Source organism: Lonchura striata, chromosome 2, assembly GCF_046129695.1.
Source record: "Lonchura striata isolate bLonStr1 chromosome 2, bLonStr1.mat, whole genome shotgun sequence".
Lineage (NCBI taxonomy): Eukaryota > Metazoa > Chordata > Aves > Passeriformes > Estrildidae > Lonchura > Lonchura striata.
The window spans coordinates 116,563,448-116,582,785 of NC_134604.1; the positions used below are offsets into that span (position 1 = coordinate 116,563,448).

The window sequence follows — 19,338 nt, forward strand, 5'->3', positions numbered from 1 at the left end:
GGCGGTGTCGGGGCTGTGTGAGGGCGATCAGGGCGGTGTGAGGGCGGTGTCGGGGCTGTGTGAAGGCGGTCAGGGCTGTGTGAGGGGATGTCGGGGCTGCGTGAGGGCGGTCTGAGGGCGGTGAGGGCTGCGTCGGAGCTGTGGGGGCGGTCAGGGCGGTGTGAGGGCTATGTGAGGGGGTGGTGTCAGAACTCTGTGAGGGCGGCCAGGGCGATGTGAAGGTTCTGAGGGCGGTATCGGAGCTGTATGAGGGCGGTGTGAGGCGGTGTCGGGGCTGCGTGAGGGCGCAGTGAGGGCTCTGTGGGGGCGGTCAGGGCGGTGTGAGGGCGGTCAGGGCTGCATGAGGGCGATGTGAGGGTTCTGAGGGCGGTGTGAGGCGGTGTCGGAGCTGTATGAGGGGCAGCGTGAGGGCGGTGTCAGAGCTCTGTGAGGGCAGTCAGGGCTGGGTGAGGGCGATGTGAAGGTTCTGAGGGCGGTGTCGGAGCTGTCTGGGGCCGGTGTGAGGGCGGTCACGGCTGTGTGGGGCCGGTGTCGGGGCTGTGTGGAGGCAGCCGGAGCTCTGCCGGAGCGGTGTGAGGGCGGTATCGGAGCGGTGTGAGGGTTGTGTCGGAGCTGTGTGAGGGCTGTGAGGGCGGTCGGGGCTGTGTGGAGGCAGCCGGAGCTGTGCCGGGGCTGTGCCGCCGTTCCCTAAGGCGATGTCGGGACCCTCCCGGAGCTCGCGGTGCCGCCCCAGCCCCCGGCCGGTGTCACGCAGGGACAGCGCAGCCCCAGCCGGGGCACACCCGGCACGGGCCAGCCAGGGCCACGGGGCTGCTGCAGGGCCGGAGCCCCTCTGCAGCCAGGCTGGGAGAGCTGGGAATGTTCAACCTGGAGAGGAGAAACTCCAGGGAGAGCTCAGAGCCCTGCCAGGGCCTGGAGGGGCTCCAGGAGAGCTGCAGAGGGACTGGGGACAAGGATGGAGGGACAGGAGCCAGGGAATGGCTCCCACTGCCAGAGGGCAGGGCTGGGTGGGAGATTGGGAATTGGGAATTGTTCCCTGGCAGGGTGGGCAGGGCTGGGATGGAATTCCCAGATTCCCCTGGATCCCTGGCAGTGCCCAAGGCCAGGCTGGACACTGAGACAGTGGGAGGTGTCCCTGCCATGGCAGGGGTGGCACTGGGTGGGATTTGAGGTCCCTCCCAATCCAAACCATTCCCCGATTCTCTGATTGTCTGGGGAGGGAGAACTCTCTCTTTCGCTGCAGTTTGTCCATTTCTGAAATGTTCCATTGAATGCTGCAGTGTGCATTAAATGCAGTGTGTTACAGCCCCTGAACTGGGGCTTGGGTTCAGCTCCCTTTTGCCAGCCACAAGTTCTGATGACAAGATTAAAAGATTAAAGAGCTCCTCTTCTCTTTTTTTTTTTTTTCCATGGCCTGCCCAGCTGCAGGCCTGGGGAGGTAAAGTCAGGTGTTCACCTTTCACTTCCCACCCCCTCAAGCACAGACTCCTCTGTGGGCAGACCAATGTTTTCCGAGAGGAGGATTTGAAACTCTGGGGCACAAAGGTCTGTGGCCTCAACATCCTGACTGTTAACCAGGACAGGCTTTGCTTCTCAGGGAGAGTACAGACTGGCTTTTGGATAAAAATGTTCCTGGCTGCTGCTGCCTCTTGTGTCATGGGGTGCTGCACATACTCTGAGCACTCCTGCTGATCTCAGGTCCCAGAATCCCGGAATCCCAGGATGGCTGAGGTTGGGAGGTGGCACCAAAGTGGCCACTTGGTGCCACCTCCCTGCTCCAGCAGGGCCATCCCAGAGCACAGGGCACAGGGCTGTGTCCAGGTGGCTCTGGAATATCCCAGGGAGGAGCCTCCAGCCCCTCTCTGGGCTCTGTTCCAGCTCAGTCCCTGCCCAGGGCAGGAGTTGTGCCTCCTGTGCAGGGAATTGCTGGGCTCAGCCCCTGCCCGTGGCTCTGGGGCCATTGCTGGGCCTGGAGCAGAGCCTGGATGCTGGGAAGATGAAATGAGAAAGCCTTATAAATATGATTGCTTAGCGAAGGATTTGGAAAATACAGAGACTGTGAGTGAAACTGAGATGAGAACAAGCTTTGAGATTTCGGACCTTGGTTGCTAAGCAGCTGGTGACCAGCGGTGTAGCTGGTAGAAGGTAACTCCCTTTTTTGACCCACAGACAGATGCAAGGGACAGATAAAGTGTTCTGTCTCATCCCTCAGAAATGCATAGTCCCTCCCGCACCTGTAACCCTCCCCTCAAGTGTCAGGTACCCGTAATCCCGTTGTTCCCAAGTTGAATTCTGCACCCCCTCTGAAACCCCCTCGGTGAGGCGTCCTGGGAGACCGGGGCCCTCTGCCCCCTTGGGCCCTGTCGTGGAGCTCCCTCTCGCTGGCTCATCCTGCCCCCACCCCTCGGGGCTGCTCCGGGCTGGGCCCCGCAATGAACCGTGTGCCCGGAGACCTGACTGCACATCTGTCCCCTCTGTCCGTCCCGAACGGCCAGGACCAGCCCTCGCCACACCTGGGACAGACAGGGACACACAGGGACACACAGGGACAGACAGCCAGGGACAGACAGGGACACACAGGGACACACAGGGACAGACAGCCAGGGACACACAGGGACACACAGGGACAGACAGCCAGGGACACACAGGGACACACAGGGACAGACAGCCAGGGACAGACAGGGACAGCCAGGGACAGGCAGACAGGGACACACAGGGACAGACAGACAGGGACAGCCAGGGACAGACAGACAGACAGGGACAGCCAGGGATAGCCAGGGACAGACAGGGACAGCCAGGGACATGCAGGGCTCAGGTCCCTCTCCCTGGGGCTCTCTCCAGGCTGAGCAGCCCCAGCTCCCTCAGCCTCTCCTGGGCACAGCACAGGGATGCTCCAGGCCCCCGGGGCTGCAGAGCACGGAGGGATCAATGCTTGGCTCCAGGGGATTGCTGAGCCCGGAGGGATCAATGCTTGGCCCCCGGGGCTGCTGAGCCCGGAGGGATCAATGCTTGGCCCCCGGGGCTGCTGAGCCCGGAGGGATCAATGCTTGGGCCCCAGGGCTGCTGAGCACGGAGGGATCAATGCTTGGGCCCCGGGGCTGCAGAGCACGGAGGGATCAATGCTTGGCCCCAGCAGCGTGTGGGGGCATTGCCCAGCGTGTTGCAGGGCACTGCTGAGCCTGAGCCAGACTCGACCTGTGGGCGTTGTGACCTCCTGCCCCACAGCTGATAAGGAAACACGATTGTGGCATTTCTTGGTGTAACCACACCTCAGGGTAACCATTTTGAACTGAAACTGCTGAACCAGTCTGGCACTGCTAGAAACATTTCATAACCTAGGAAATATTTGCAGTTTATCTCCTGCTGAGTTTGAATGCAACTTCCTCACCGATGTGGTAGAAGAAAGGAGCAGAAGCTGGCCATAGGAGAGCAGTGCTATCTGCAGAGCACAGGCAGCCAGGGGAGGATGGTGTGTGTCCCTGTGGCCATTGATGTGTGTCCCAAGCCGCTCCTGTGGTGGAGGAAACGAGGCCTGCTGGAGTTTGAGCTCTGCTGGGTTTGTTTCTGTTGGCTTACACACAAAGGAGACACAATTTGGTGGTTTCTTCTCATGTCAGCTCTGGAACAGCATGAAGGGCAAATACAGCATTTCATCTTGTGTGAACAGAGTAGGAACAGAGGTCCAGGAAGGAAGGAAGGACCCCAGGGAGCCCAAGGGGGGATCAGATCTATCTACCCCTTCCAACGGATTTTTGTAATGTCCCCCTCCTCAGCAATATCACCTGGGGGGTTTATTGGTGTTTCAGCATTAGAAAACTTCCCTGGTCTCTGTTTTATTGCAGTAACTGCTTCCAGCTCCCTCAGGGACACGGAGCACAGGTGATTCATTCCCTGCCCTCAGAAGCCTTTCCCATTTTTAGTTTCTCATTACCCTGCCATCAGACTTCTTTCCCCAGACACATGACGACATCTCCTCTCTGTTCCTTGTCCTCCCCAGGTCTGCTTACAGCTCTCCACAAGGCCTCAGCAGTGCTGAAGAGCAGCAAGGATTCTCTTTGGGGTCAGGCATTGGAATGATTTGCCCAGGGAGGTTTGGACTCACTGTCTCTGGAAGTGTCCCAGAGGTTTGCATGTGGCCCCTGGGGACAGGGTTTGGGGTGATGCTGGTGCTGAGGTGGGACTGGATGATCCCCAAGGGTTCTTCCAGCCCTGATGGTCCTGGGATTAGGTTTGGAAGGACAGAAGTGTCCTAGGTAGCATTGACCGGGCTGGAAGAATGAGGAAAGCCTGGCATATAAACCTCTTTATACAGCCTGTGGTGCTTCAAAATATGTAATTTTGAACACATCTGTGACTTCCATCTTCACAGAGAATATTTGGAATCCCAGACAGGTTTGGGTTGGAAGGACCTCAAATCCCACCCAGTGCCTCCCTGCCATGGCAGGGACCCCTCCCACTGTGCCAGGCTGCTCCAGCCCCAGTGTCCAACCTGGCCTGGGACACTTCCAGGGATCCAGGGGAATCTGGGAATTCCATCCCAGCCCTGCCCACCCTGCCAGGGAACAATTCCCAATTCCCAATCTCCCACCCAGCCCTGCCCTGTGGCAGTGGGAGCCATTCCCTGGCTCCTGTCCCTCCATCCTTGTCCCCAGTCCCTCTGCAGCTCTCCTGGAGCCCCTCCAGGCCCTGGCAGGGCTCTGAGCTCTCCCTGGAGCTTCTCCTCTCCAGGTTGGAATTTCTCAGTGATCAGTGAGTTCTGCCCTGTTCAGGGGAGTTCCAGACCCCGGTTTCACCTTTGGGCTGAAAATCCAACCCACTGCAAATCCTCTTGTCAGGACATTCGCCCAGCTGGGAAAACCAAGGCGCTCTCTGAGGAACTGTAACTTGGTTTCAAAAACTGCCACAGAACCAGAGCAGAGAGGGGGGAGTGGAAATTAGAGAGTTGAGTGGCTGCTGGCAGAGGTGATGGGAAAATGGAAAAACTGGAAGTTGTTCATCAGATTCTTTGGTGCTTTCTCCAGTGGGGAATCCTGGGGCTGGTGATGCTCATGGGTGATGCTGGAGCGAGGATTTCCCCTCTCAGGCTTCCCCAGGCGCTTCTCTCTGTCCTTGTGATGCCATCATCATTCCATGCCCCCGGTGTCAATGAATTTCAGGAACTCCAGTCCCTAAGGAAGGGACATTTCCAGTAGACTGCTCACAGGTGGTCCTGTGGGCTTTCACAGCTCTGCCTGGAAAGCAGCTCTTTGCAGCCCTGTTTTCCACAGCAGCACAATCTCAAGGGAAGAGCCTTGCTCTGCATCCCACTTATTCAGTGATACTTTTCTAGGATGATGAATCCTAGAAAATGACATTTTGCCAGGTGATAATGGATCTTTCTGACTCTGCATCAGGGAGAAAAAAGCATGAGGTACAAGCACAAGTGTTTCTGGTTAAGGATCAATTTAAAAGCTTTTCTAGAGCTTGGGATGGATTTTTCTGAAAGCCTCTCTGGCTCTGCTGTTCAGTTGGACTCATTCTGGACTGGGGGGGACCTGCTGGGCAGAAAAGACCCCAAAGTTCCCAACAGGAAATAGAGAGGGACAAAAATGTGGAGCTGGGGGTGACTGTTGGTCCTGGGCTCTGGGTCCTCTTTCTCCCTCCACTGCCATGACTGGAATTCCCTGACCTGTTCCTGTCTGCCCTCCCTCACTGCCCTCTCCTGGAATCTGTTTTACCGACCACAAGCTCAGACTCTTCTCCTTCAGTTTTCCCCACTTCCCTATTCCTTAATTGTTCCACTTTGCATTCCAGGTCTGAAATCTTTTTCCAAGCACTCCCAGGCCTTCAAGGGATCTGTTTTCTTTGTGGCTTTGCCACACACGCTGTGCCAGAGTGAGCAGCCTCCAGCATCCCTCTGTACTTTCAGTTGACATCAGCACACGGTTAAAGTTCACCTGATTTATTGACTTGTCATGGTAAGGTCCAGAAGCTCAGCTCAAGATGAACTCTCCTGGCAATTGCTGCTTCCCTCTAAATGACTGCTCCTCCTCTAAATTTTTGGGCACACAGCCCATGTGGGGACAGGCAGAGGCTGCCCCTCGTCCCCAGGCCTGGCTCACGGGGCTCTCAGGGAAGCTGTGGCAGGGGAAGAGGCCTTTCACCTACCAAAGCCTTCCTGGGCGTGGGCAGGAAGGTTTCTGCAGCAAGCCAAAGTGCACATCAGCAGAAAAAACCACATCTGGGGTGATTTTAGCAGCCCCCAAATCCTGGAGGTGTCCAAGGCTGTGGGGCAGGGACACCTCCCACTGTGCCAGCTGCTCCTGCCCCAGTGTCCAACCTGGCCCTGGGCACTGCCAGGGATCCAGGGCAGCCCTGGCTGCTCTGGCACCTGTGCCATGATGTCCTTGCAGACACTTGTCCTGCTGCCACCTGAACTCCCAATCCCCCCCAGCAGCCCAAGCTGCCACTCCTGCTCTGCCCTGGCTGCCTGAGGTGGCCCAGCCTTATCTCTCCTTATCTCTGCCTTATCAGCCCTGAGCAGAGCCTTGGTGTTGGAAATGCAGGTGAGCCCGGTGGGAAGGAATGCTGATGTCTGACTCAGCTCAGAGGCTGAATGATTTCTTTAGTATAACTATGCTAAAATACATTAATATACTATTGAAAGGAGATACTAAAACCACAAACCTACTTTTCTAACTCACATATCTAACTCCCCCACAACTGGTGCCCCTCTCTGAGCACCCAGTCCCAGGTGGGTTGGATTGGCCACCAGGCTCAAACAATCCTCACCAGAATCCAACCAAGCAACACCCCAGGGAAACAATTCTCCAAACACATCCCACATGGGAAAACAAGGAGCAGAAACAAATTGTCTTCGCTTTCTTCTCTCTGTGCTGCTCTATGAAAAATCCTGTGAGGGAGAAGGATGTGCCTGAGACATCTTGGAGCTGCCAGGAGCTCGCTGGCCTCCTGTGCCAAGCAGCTGCTGGAGAGGAGAAAGCAGCTCCAGGAGCACTGAGGGAAGGGCAGGGATCTCCAGCCCCTCTCAGCTCCACGTGCAGTGGCATTTGCCACTCTGCAAGCCAAAATAAAAGGGGAGAAAAGGGGGGAAAATAAAATATAGAAAGAAGCTGATGCTGTGGCAGGAGGGACAGGGAACACACAGGGAGCTGGGCTTGTTCCTTGGCATGGTGATCCAGACACAGGATCAGCATTTCCAGAGCAGCCCTGAGGAGAGGTGCAGAAAAGCACCGGTTAAACAAAATACCTTGAAAAAAATCAATTCAGTAAATTCCATATTCCCCAAGAAAGCAGAATATGACCAAAGTTACAGATTCCACAGAATCCCAAATCCTGGGGCTGGCAAAGCCCTCCCAGCCCAGGGAGTCCCAGCTGGGCCCCATGCCCACCTTGTCCCCAGCCCAGAGCACTCAGTGCCACCTCCAGGGGACACCTGCAGGGATGGGCACTGCAAAGCTCCCTGGGCAGCCCCTGCCAGGGCCTGAGCACCCTTTCCATGGGGAAATTGCTGCTGCTGTCCCAGCTGAGCCTGCCCTGGCCCAGCCTGAGGCCGTTCCCTCTCCTCCTCTCCCTGTTCCTGGAGCAGAGCCCGACCCCCCGGCTGTCCCCTCCTGGCAGGAATTGGGGACACTGGGAAGATCCCCCTGAGCCTCCTCTGAGGGGAGCTGGGAGATGAAAATTGATGGAATCGATTCCTGATTTCTTCCTGCACCCACTCCCAAAAAGAGACATTTACACACCAGGTAACCAACATCAACCCCCAAACTCTGCAATTCCCACATCAAGCTGAGATGACACAACTTCACTCCTGGAAGGTTCCTTTTGGTGACAGAATTTAATTCCTCACTCCCACCTTGAAGCAATGACACAAACCCAGTCAGTGCCCGTGCAAAGGTCCCACTTCTGCCCCAGGGCTGGGTACAGCCTTTACCCACCTGTGCAGGTGAGGCTGGCCTTGGAACAGGGAGTCACAGCTCCCTGGATTTTTAAAATTAGGAATACAAATGAGCAGATAATTAAAATGAACCTTATTTAACCCAAGTTTCCCACAGACATCAGTTCACCCCACCCTAAAAATTTCACAACTTTGCATCAGAGAAGAATAAATTCCATATAAAGATGATGCCAATGGGGATATCCTTAAAAACACATCATTTCTCATTAGAAAAAAATAAACCAGATCAGGTCTTTCCTTACAAAATACTATTTTCTTTTATAAATATTTTGATTCGTTTTTGCAATAAATAGTTCATCGAAGTTAATTAGTATTATGTATAAATATGACATTTCATTTTTAGTGTCCTAATCAGTGCCAGAATTGCTACAACTCCTAAGGGAGCCACAACCAACAGTTGCAAAAGTTACGGATCTTTTATTTCCCCATTTAGAGCCAAGTTTCTTGTACTTAAAAAAATAAAATTATTCTGTCAAAAGTCTGTGACCCCGTGTTTGTCTATGGATTTTTCCTGCTGGAGAACAATGAGATAAACCCAAAAGTCCGTTTGCTTCTCCTTTTCCAAGGAAGAATGGGGAGGATATTTAGGCTTTTCCTGAGTTGGTGTCTCCTTGTGCAGAGTCCTGAGGGAGCTCTGGTGTCCCGCTGGCCTCATCCCCACTCCCTTCACGGAGGGTTTGGGGTTGCTCTGAAATCACTGTCAGCTTGTCACAAACCAGGAGCTCTTCTTGTGGAAGCAGAGGGAAAGGCTGTGGAGCACTGGGAGGCTTGCTCAGAAACTGGGAAATGAAGAGGAAGTGAGGATTAGGTCTCTCCAGCTGTCCCATCCTGTTTGCTCTGAAACACTGGCATTATTAAACAACATTGGGATTGTTCTGCACACATCAAGTGGACTTCTCAGGCCCTACAAGTCCCACAGGGCCAACAGTGTCATTTCCTCCCTAAAATCCTGTTCCAGGCTTGGGTGCAAGAGGGAAGTGCCTTTCAAGAACAACCCCAGGGCTCAGAGTCTTGTTTGGGACAGAAACTTGGAAAAAAAACCAAACAGTTTTGATTGGGAACAAACATTCAACAGTATCTGGGCTGTAGGGGAAGAGAGATTTGTCAAGTACCCTGCCCTCTGGCAGTGGGAGCCATTCCCTGGCTCCTGTCCCTCCATCCTTGTCCCCAGTCCCTCTGCAGCTCTCCTGGAGCCCCTCCAGGCCCTGGCAGGCCACGCTGAGGTTGCCCCAGAGCCTTTCCTTCCCCAGGCTGAGCAATCCCAGCTCTCCCAGCCTTTCCAGCAGAGCTGCTCCATCCCTCTGCTCGTCCTGGGGCCCTCAGAGGAAACGGTTCTGAGCTGAACCTGGAGGGAGAAACTGGCTGCTCTCTCAGGAGTGCTGGGCACTGCAGGTACAAACATCAGCACAAGCATCCTCACTGTCAGACCCTTTTCTACCAAACTGGGATTGGGAATGTTGTGGCCCAAGCCTGCCATTGAAACATTTCCCTGGTGAAAGCACTGCCTTGGCCAGAGGCACATTTTAGGGAGGCACAGCTGCCCGTTGATCCAAAGCTCTCCTGTCTTTAGAGACCCCTGGAGCAAAGGAGCCTGGAGCACGTCCTGTGTGGAACTGGTGCTGCCTGCCTGGCTCGGAGCTCCAGGGTCTGCAAACAAGGGATGAGGGACAGACCCAGGGAATGGCTCCCACTGCCAGAGGGCAGGGCTGGGTGGGAGATTGGGAATTGGGAATTGTTCCCTGGCAGGGTGGGCAGGGCTGGGATGGAATTCCCAGATTCCCCTGGATCCCTGGCAGTGCCCAAGGCCAGGTTGGACACTGGGGCTGGAGCAGCCTGGCACAGTGGGAGGTGTCCCCATGGCAGGGTGGGATTTGGGGTCCCTCCCATCCCAACCCAGTTGGGATTCTGTGATTCCTGACACTCCTCATGATGAGCAACCTAAAGAGGAGCCAAAGTCAGCTGCAAACCTGGGCTGCTGAGCTCTGAGTGAAAATGAAAGCCCCAGAGGAACTGCAGGGATTCAGGAGAGCACAGGCTGCTACAGGAGCATTTTGTACAGCCTTGTTTCTGGGAAGGGATCCTGCTGCAGCCTCTTTGTCTTCTGGCTGTGTGACAGGGGCAGTGGGTCCCCATCAGCAATGGCTGCTGCCACTGCTCTCCTTTTAGCTGGAATTTTCAGACTCCATAGAATCACAGATTCCCAGAATGGTTTGGGTTGGATGAGACTCCAAAGCTCTTCCCATCCTGTCCCTGCATGGCCAGGGACACCTTCCATAGCCCAGGCTGCTCTGGTACAGCTGATCTAGCCCAGCTTCCTTCCTCAGACACTTTCCAGAAGTTAAAACTCAGGATTTTGCTGCAGGGGAAAAAAGGAGCTGGTTTAAGTCTAAAAGGAGGCAGGAGAGACAGAGATTTCTGTTGCTTACTGGCTAAATGAGGAACTGAAGTTGACACCTGGTACTCTCTCACTTCAAAATCAACAAATCCATCCTGTTTCACCAGCCATAAAAGGCTGGTGATGGCAAGTTACAGATCAGATGCCAGGGAGAGGAGGCAAAATAAAAGAAGCTCGAAATGTTTGGTCACTGAGAGCCTAGAAGAAACAAGTGGCTCTGCTGGAAAGGCCAATTTTCACATGTTGGTCAGGAAACAAACCTCTTTCAAGTGTTGTGGGAAAATGTAGGATGGGCAGAACACATGCTTGAAGAGTCTGTACAGATAAAAACTGGAGAAGAAACAAACGGTGAAAGCTGTGCCCACGACCAGCATGGACCCCACCAGAACAGTCACAATTATCCACACAGGGGTTACACCTGCCAGAGACAAGGAAAAAAACAATTAAAACTGTCATTATTCACTTCTGAGTGATTATTTTCAAATGACCACTGTCTCAGGGGAATGTGCCCAAGGCCAGGCTGGACATGGGCTGGAGCAGCCTGGGGCAGTGGGAGGTGGCCCTGCCAGGGCAGGGTGGCACTGGGTGGGATCTGGGGTCCCTCCCAGGGTGATTCCATGATCTCCAGCTCCCAGGTTACCGTTGTGGGTGGTCTGCTCACAGAGCTCCCTGCTCAGCTGCCCTGTCTTGTTCCACTCGGGAATCAGCGCCTGCACCCGGACACAATAAACTGTCCATGGCTCCAGCTGGGCCAGGATCTCAGAGCTGTGCCTGGTGTCCACCTGAGCTACCTGCAAACACACAGAACACAGAAATGCGTGTGAGACCAGTGACCCAGCTCTGCAATTAGCTAAGGAACAACCAAGGAATTGCAATTTCAATTACAACTGTACTGAATTACAATCACTGTACAACCATCCACAGCACCGACCTTTGGGCTGCTGCCAGCAGCCCTAACGAAGTTTTAGGCTAATGAGGGATGATAAATGAGATCTGGGGGCAGCCAGGAACTGTCATCCAACCAAATGAGATCAGCTAGGAGCACAGTTACATGCAAACTAACTAAACATCTAACTGCATAGGGAGCAAGTGGGATGGAGGAACAGCACAAGAGGAAAAGGCCTCAGGTTGTGCCAGGGGAGTTTTAGATTGGATATTAGGAAAAAAAATTTCACTGAAAAAGCCCTGGAATAGACTGCCCAGAGAAATGGTGCAGTCCCTACCCCTGACAGTGTAAACAATATGTAGATGTGGCTCTTGGGGACATGGGCTAGTGGTGAACATGGGGTGCTGGGTTAATGGCTGGAACTGATGACCACAGAGGGCTCTTCCAACCTTCCCAACTCTGTGATTCTGTGAGCTGTCATCTAGACAAAACAAAAAAAAAAAAAAAAGAAATAAAGAGAATATTTCTGGGAGCTGTGAGGTGGCTGAGCAGATGAATTTGCTGTTACAGGCAACAGATAAAAATCAGAATTACACATGGGGGACTCCATTACATAAACCTGCACTGATGTACAGAGCACTCATTAACTGGCACTGGGGTCTGCTGCTCTGCTGCTTCCTGTTTGCCTGAAACAGAGGCCAAAATGCTCTAATTAATATATTATTAATGATCTTTCTCCATGCACTGTACATGCAGGAGCACCAACTGCCTGTGGAAGAGGCTGGCCCTGAGAGGGAGAAAGGGAACTGCAGTGGATACAAACTGCAGAGCTGCAGGTGGCCACAGTAAACAAAAGCCTTACCCAGATTTAGATATTTCTGGGGGTAAAAAGCCCAAAGTCCCACTCAGAGGGGAAAATACACAGGGCTATTGATAATTAAGGAAAGAGAAAATTCTGTCCATGCTGCTGTGTAACTGCACAGCTCCTGCACTTACTCTGAGTCCCAGCTGTAGTGAAGAGACTTGATTAACTGTAATTAGTAGAGATCCATTTTTACTCTTAGAATCACAGAATCCCAGACTGGGTTGGGCTGGAGGGACCCCAAATCCCACCCAGTGCCACCCCTGCCATGGCAGGGACACCTCCCACTGTCCCAGGCTGCTCCAGCCCCAGTGTTCAACCTGGCCTTGGGCACTGCCAGGGATCCAGGGGAATCTGGGAATTCCATCCCAGCCCTGCCCACCCTGCCAGGGAACAATTCCCAATTCCCAATCTCCCACCCAGCCCTGCCCTCTGGCAGTGGGAGCCATTCCCTGGCTCCTGCCCCTCCATCCTTGTCCCCAGTCCCTCTGCAGCTCTCCTGGAGCCCCTCCAGGCCCTGGCAGGGCTCTGAGCTCTCCCTGGAGCTTCTCCTCTCCAGGTTGAACATTCCCAGCTCTCCCAGCCAGCCCCAGAGCTCTGAGCCCCCAGGAGCCCCCAGGCCAGTGTTTGCAGGGAAAGCAGGGCTGCAGGGCAGGGAAACAGCATACCCAGGAGGCAGAGGCCGGGTGCTCCCTGCTGCCCTTCCTCCAGTAGAGGATCCTGTAGCTCCAGGAGCCGTAGTAGAGCCTCAGGGGCCACCGCTCCTGCTCGTGCTCCGCGAAGGGCCCCGAGACGTCCACGTGCAGCGCGCCCGACTCCGACTTCAGCCGCACCTCGGGAGGGCCGATGGTGGCTGGGGGGGAGAGGAGAGGGAGAGGAGAGGGAGAGGAGAGGGAGAGGAGAGGGAGAGGAGAGGGAGAGGAGAGGGAGAGGAGAGGGAGAGGAGAGGGAGAGGAGAGGGAGAGGAGAGGGAGAGGAGAGGGAGAGGAGAGGGAGAGGAGAGGGAGAGGAGAGGGAGAGGAGAGGGAGAGGAGAGGGAGAGGAGAGGGAGAGGAGAGGGAGAGGAGAGGGAGAGGAGAGGGAGAGGAGAGGGAGAGGAGAGGGACAGGAGAGGGACAGGAGAGGGACAGGAGAGGGACAGGAGAGGGACAGGAGAGGGACAGGAGAGGGACAGGAGAGGGACAGGAGAGGGACAGGAGAGGGACAGGAGAGGGACAGGAGAGGGACAGGAGAGGGACAGGAGAGGGACAGGAGAGGGACAGGAGAGGGACAGGAGAGGGACAGGAGAGGAGAGGGACAGGAGAGGAGAGGGACAGGAGAGGAGAGGGACAGGAGAGGAGAGGGACAGGAGAGGGACAGGAGAGGGACAGGAGAGGGACAGGAGAGGGACAGGAGAGGGACAGGAGAGGGACAGGAGAGGGACAGGAGAGGATTCAGCCTCAGCTGGCTCAGCCAGGCATCCTCACACAGCCCAAATGTCACCTTTTCAATCATGCATTAGAAGGAAGGAATTTCTTTGCCCTGGGTCAGGCAAAAATCAGTGTTTTCCTCACAGAACTGCTCTGGGAATTGATTTTGTTGTTGCAGTTAAAAACCAGGTACCAAGGCAGGCTCCGTTACCACACCTCAAAATGAACTCGGTTCCCTTCAGCCAGCTGTGGTGACTCCAGGAGAGGAAGGACCATTTCCATGGCTATCACTCACTTCTCCTTCTGGGCCAAACTGCCACAACATCTGTCTGTCCTGAGCAGGCCCTCTAGAAAAAGTGTTTTGCTGAGGGGCTTTGATTATCAGCAGCTTGAAAAATGAAAATATTTGAATTATTTCTGCCTTGTGCGATCAAGATTTCTTGGCTGAAAATTAACCTTTCTCTGTGAGAGTGGGGTTTTTTTGAAGTAAGAAAAAAATAGAAATTAAGCTTTTTGTCTGGCAAAGCAATAAATAAGGAAGTAACTGAATTATTTAGACATACAGGAAGTCTGGCTCCTTGTAGACAACTTCTCCCTAGCTGGAAAATATAAATGTTTGTTATTTTAAGAGAAAATGATGCTTTGTTTGAAAATCTCCTCCAAAGAGGTGATCAATACCATGACAGTGAACCTGCTCTGCTTTCTGCCAGTGTTACAACTAAGATTTTATAGTTCAACGTTGTAGGAACCCTGTCTGCTGAGAATTTCAGACTTGCTGTGCTGCCAGCACTGACCCCCAGGAGAACACTGCATTGACCTGAGGCAGTGGAGGGGCTTCCAAAATGGAATGGCAGAACTGGGATTGTGGGGGTGGAGTTTGAATGGTAGTGTGTGATATCACAGGGTGGGAAATTCAGAGTTTAAGGGTTTAGAACATAATAATAGGTATGAAACAAGATAGAAGTTTTAAGACAAGATAGTCCTTCTTCTTCACCTCCTTCTCCATGGGTTTGGGTGGTTTTGTGCAATTGGATAAAAAAGTCCCATTGTGGGCACGGGTGGTTGGGTGTTGGGTTAAAAGTGAAAATAATTGAGGTGTCATTTCTTAATTGGACAGTTGACCCTTAAAAGGCCTTGCAGAGAAAGACAGTGAGCCATTCTGTACCCTGTCAGTGCAACACTGCAGAATTCACAGACTAACACAGGCAAGAAAAAAGAAACATCAAAGCCTGAATGTGAAAAACCTTCAATCCCGACCTCGGCAGAGGTGGGGAAAGGAAGCCAGGAACCAGCACACCATCATTAAATGTCAAACACTCTGCATCCTCCAGCTTCTCTCCCAGAGCAGGCAGTATTTTTTGGGAAGAAAAGGGAAAGGCTCACTGTCATCCATGGGCTTGAAGGTGAGGGTGACCCAGGGGGAGTGCAGCTGCCCTGCCTCGGCCCGCAGCTGCAGCAGGTAGCTGCCGTAGGGCGACAGCGAGGACACGTCACACCAGGGCTGCCTCAGCTCTGTCCTCAGCGTCTCAAAGCTGCCCCCGAGGTAGTAGATGCTGCAGGGAACACAAACAGATGGGTCATTCCAGCCGGATAAATGGCTTTAACAAAGCTGTTAATGGGAGCAGTTAGCATTAATGGACACAAAAATGTACCCAGTGCGCGTAAAATTCACATTAGGGATTTTACACCCATCTATAAATCCATGATAAACTTAGGGGTTAAAATTCTAACTCTAAAAAATGCCCATTTCCTGGTCGGGTCGCAGGATTCAGCAGGCAGGAGTTCAGAGAAGCCAGCAGACACTCAGCCAGTGCCACGACAGGGCACTGCTGTCCCACTGGACTCTGCCCAGAGCTGTCTCCAGGATTTGCACACGAGGAAAAGCCAGAGAAAAACAGGGCTGGAAGTGAGCAGGAGCTGCTTAGGGAACAGAACCACAGCAGGTTTGGGTTGGAGGGACCTCAGAGCCCACCCAGTGCCACCCCTGCCATGGCAGGGACACCTCCCACTGTGCCAGGCTGCTCCAGCCCCTGGCCTTGATCAAGACATGATTTAATAAATGATATTTAATATATTTTATCCTTTCTGCTTTGCATCAAAACCCTGCCCAGAAATGTACTGATCAAGGGACCACGGCTACAGAATCCTGAAAAAAATCTTCTCTCAACTAAGCATGAAGAGAAGACTCTGGGCAAGGTTTAGAGTTCCTTCTAGTGCCTGGAGGGGCTTCTAAAGAAAAGGGAGAATTTTTATATTGGCAGAGAGTGCCGGGACACAGGGAACGGCTCCCACTGCCAGAGGGCAGGGCGGGATGGGAGACTGGGAATTGGGAATTGTTCCCTGGCAGGGTGGGCAGGGCTGGGATGGAATTCCCAGATTCCCCTGGATCCCTGGCAGTGCCCAAGGCCAGGTTGGAGCAGCCTGGGGCAGTGGGATGGGATGGGGATGGGATGGAATGGGATGGGAGCATCTGAGACATCAGGGAAGGGCAAACCCTCAGCACAACCAGGTCCCTTCAATCACAGAAGAGAAAAACCACACACACAGCCAGTAACACCCAATGTCAGAATGTGTTTGTGGTTCCAAAACAAACGGGACAAAGCTGCCCTGGGAGTGAATGTGTGAATGCCCAGGAAATGCCTCTGCCCTCAGCTCAGAGAAGCCTCTCAGAAGCTGAAATAAAGGGACAGCTCCTGGGACAGCGAAGTCCCTGAAATGAAGGGACAGACCATGCTCTGCAAAGGACACAAATCCCAGGCACACAGAGCCTGGGATGAGTGAAAGCCAGCCCAGCCCGGCCCCACCTCTTGGACTGCACAGTGTAGGTGAGGTTCCCTCTGGGGAACCTTGGTGCGTCCCACTGCAAGGTGCTGTGAAGATTGACTGAAGTAATTCTTGCGTTCCGGGGCTCTGGGATCATTCCAGAAACTGTGGGAGGAAGCAGAACCAACATTTCAGTGTTTGCTCCTGCACTTGTCACTCATCCAAAATTTAAATGCAGCCTCTGCCTTGTCTTAGGTGCTTATTGAAAAACAGAGGCCAAGTAAATTAATTTAAATCCTGATGCCTCTCCTGCCTCCTTATGCAACAAAGCAAATTACTGGCACCCTGGTGACTTCCAGTAAGTGCTTGTGACAACAACGTTTCTCCTGCATGACTGAGCTGGCGCTGCCCAGCACTCAGGACATGAACTCTCCCTGAGATTGTCAAACCCCAGTTTTCTTAAGCAGTGCTCCAGCAGCACTGGGAATAACAAGGGCGTGGGGAGTGATAAACAGAGATAAACCAGAAGCAACTCTGAAGGTAAGAGAGCAATTACACATAATTAAATGTAATTATGTATTATCAGTCAGCATTATTCACAAGGGAAAAAATCCCAGTTATTCTCCTTTCTTGGAACTGAAACAAAGAAACCCTAAACTGGTGTAAAGAATCAATGAAAAGCCCATTACTGTTATGATTTTTCTTACATAATTGAAGGTATTGAGACTAAAACAGCAAAGATACCAGCCCATTACTGCATCACAAATGAACAATGCAAACAAACCCTGCCAGAGCAGAGCAGCACTTAAATGTCACAGGACTCACACCTGATGACAGACTCCAAGAGAAATAACACATTTTCCATGCCTGTGGTCCACAGAATCACCAGGACTGGAAGAGACCTTTCAGGTCACCTGTGCCACCCCAGCAGCCCACAATCACCCCTGAGCTGTGCCCCAGCTGATGCAGAAATTAATGAAATTGCTGTGTCAGTCACGCCCTGCTGGCAGACAAGAGTTTCAAATCTGAACCTGGCTTAAACAAAACCTGTTTCAGACTCTGGTCCTACAGTGTTACCCTTGCACCCAAAAAATAAATCCAACACAGTGCATATCACAAACACAGAAGTTCAAATCCCACACTGGCGTGGGCTGGGAGGGACCTCAAATCCCACCCAGGGCCACCCCTGCCACAGCAGGGACACCTCCCACTGCCCCAGGCTGCTCCAGCCCCAGTGTCCAACCTGGCCTTGGGCACTGCCAGGGATCCAGGGGAATCTGGGAATTCCATCCCAGCCCTGCCCACCGTGCCAGGGAACAATTCCCAATTCCCAATCTCCCATCCCGCCCTGCCCTCTGGCAGTGGGAGCCACTCCCTTTTATCCTGGCATTCCATCCCTTGTCCAAAGTCCCTCTCATTTCTCTTGGAGCAGTGCCCCTGCTCTGCGGATGAGGTCTGAGGCAGGCATGCAATTTCCCAGGAAAAATCCCATTTCCTTGCCGGGGCATTATTCCCTCACAGTGCTGCCTACCTGAGGAGCCTCCGGGTAGATTGCTTCATTGGGCACTGTGGATCCAAAGAGATGAGGAAATACTTCTGGGGTTTCAGGTTTGTGCCCAGCCCTCCCAGCCCAGGGAGTCCCAGCTGGGCCCCATGCCCACCTTGTCCCCAGCCCAGAGCACTCAGTGCCACCTCCAGGGGACACCTGCAGGGATGGGCACTGCAAAGCTCCCTGGGCAGCCCCTGCCAGGGCCTGAGCACCCTTTCCATGGGGAAATTGCTGCTGCTGTCCCAGCCCGGCCCAGCCTGGGGCCGCTCCCTCTCTCCTGTCCCCTCCGCAGGCATGGCACGGAGCTCTCGGCCGGCTTTGCTCTCCCGGAGCTGCAGCGCCGCGCTGCCGGCAGGACCGGCCCCGTTTCCCAGCACAGCCCGAGCCCGGCTCCGCAGCGCCCGCGGGGCACGGCCGGGCCCTCGGCTCCTCACCGCCGCTCCCGAGGGCAGCGCCGCCCGCCCTGCCCCCGTCCCCCCGTGCCCCCGCACGGACTCACCGCACAGCAGCGGCAGCAGCAGCGGCAGCAGCAGCGGCATAGACGGCAGCAGCGGCAGCGGCAGCGGCAGCGCGCTGCACGGCCCGGCCCGCAGCGCCGCGCCCATGGCGGCTCCCTCAGCCGCGCCGGGCCGGCCGCGCCATGGCCGCGCCGGCGGGGCCGCCCGCACCCGCGCCTTCCGCCTCCCCACGGGGCGGGGCGGGTCAGGGAGCCTGGCACCCCAAACCCTTCCCCACGGGGCGGGGCGGGGCACGGAGCCTGGCACCCCAAACCCTTCCCCACGGGGCGGGGCGGGCGAGCGAGCCCCGGCACCGGCACCCCGAGCCCTTCCCCACGGGGCGGGGCAGGGAGCCCCGGCACCCCAAACCCTTCCCCACGGGGCGGGGCAGGGAGCCCCGGCACCGCACCCCGAGCCCTTCCCCTTCCCCACGGGGCGGGGCGGGCGAGCGAGCCCCGGCATCCCGAGCCCTTCCCCTTCCTCACAGAGAGGAGCGGTCACCAGGAGCCCCGGCACCCTGAGCCCTTCCCCACGGGGCGGAGCGGGCACCAGGAGCCCCGGCACCCCGAGCCCTTCTCCACAGAGAGGAGCAGGTGAGGGAGCCCCGGCACCCCGAGCCCTTCTCCACAGAGAGGAACAGGCACCAGGAGCCCCGGCACCCCAAACCCTTCCCCACGGGGCGGAGCGGGCACCAAGAGCCCCGGCACCCCGAGCCCTTCCCCACAGAGAGGAGCAGTCACCGGGAGCCCCGGCACCCCAAACCCTTCCCCACAGAGAGGAGCGGGTGAGGGAGCCCCGGCACCCCAAACCCTTCCTCACAGAGAGGAGCAGTCACCGGGAGCCCCGGCACCCCAAACCCTTCCCCACAGAGAGGAGCGGGTGAGGGAGCCCCGGCACCCCAAACCCTTCCCACAGAGAGGAGCGGGCACCAGGAGCCCCGGCACCCCAAACCCTTCCCACAGAGAGGAGCAGTCACCGGGAGCCCCGGCACCCCAAACCCTTCCCACAGAGAGGAGCAGT

At 55.0% G+C, this 19,338-nt stretch overlaps 1 protein-coding gene across 2 annotated transcripts; it reads right to left on the minus strand.

Annotated features, from left to right (window-relative positions):
- Nucleotides 1-7,818: 7,818 nt before the first annotated feature.
- IL10RB (interleukin 10 receptor subunit beta) lies at nt 7,819-18,444 on the minus strand. Of its 2 annotated transcripts, none has more exons than XM_021538721.3 (7): nt 18,321-18,444; nt 16,314-16,437; nt 14,893-15,062; nt 12,769-12,953; nt 10,993-11,143; nt 10,613-10,770; nt 7,819-8,736 (listed from the first exon to the last, which is right to left on the minus strand). In XM_021538721.3, the coding sequence occupies exons 1-7, from the start codon at nt 18,424-18,426 to the stop codon at nt 8,542-8,544; spliced, it is 1,089 nt and encodes a 362-aa protein (XP_021394396.3). In that variant the 5' UTR covers nt 18,427-18,444; the 3' UTR covers nt 7,819-8,541. The 2 variants fall into 2 exon arrangements, with proteins under 2 accessions (XP_021394396.3, XP_077637847.1); XM_077781721.1 differs by having other exon boundaries at nt 8,634-8,736; nt 10,613-10,682.
- Between the last annotated feature and the right edge of the window lie 894 nt (nt 18,445-19,338).

Coding starts and splice junctions, on each gene's coding strand:
- IL10RB (XM_021538721.3), bottom strand. CDS start 18,426: ATGGGCGCGGCGCTGCGGGCCGGGCCGTGCAGCGCGCTGCCGCTGCCG. Junction 16,438..18,320: donor GCTGCTGCCGCTGCTGTGCG/GTGAGTCCGTGC, acceptor TTCCTCCCACAG/TTTCTGGAATGATCCCAGAG. Junction 15,063..16,313: donor TACACTGTGCAGTCCAAGAG/GTGGGGCCGGGC, acceptor TGTTCCCTGCAG/CATCTACTACCTCGGGGGCA.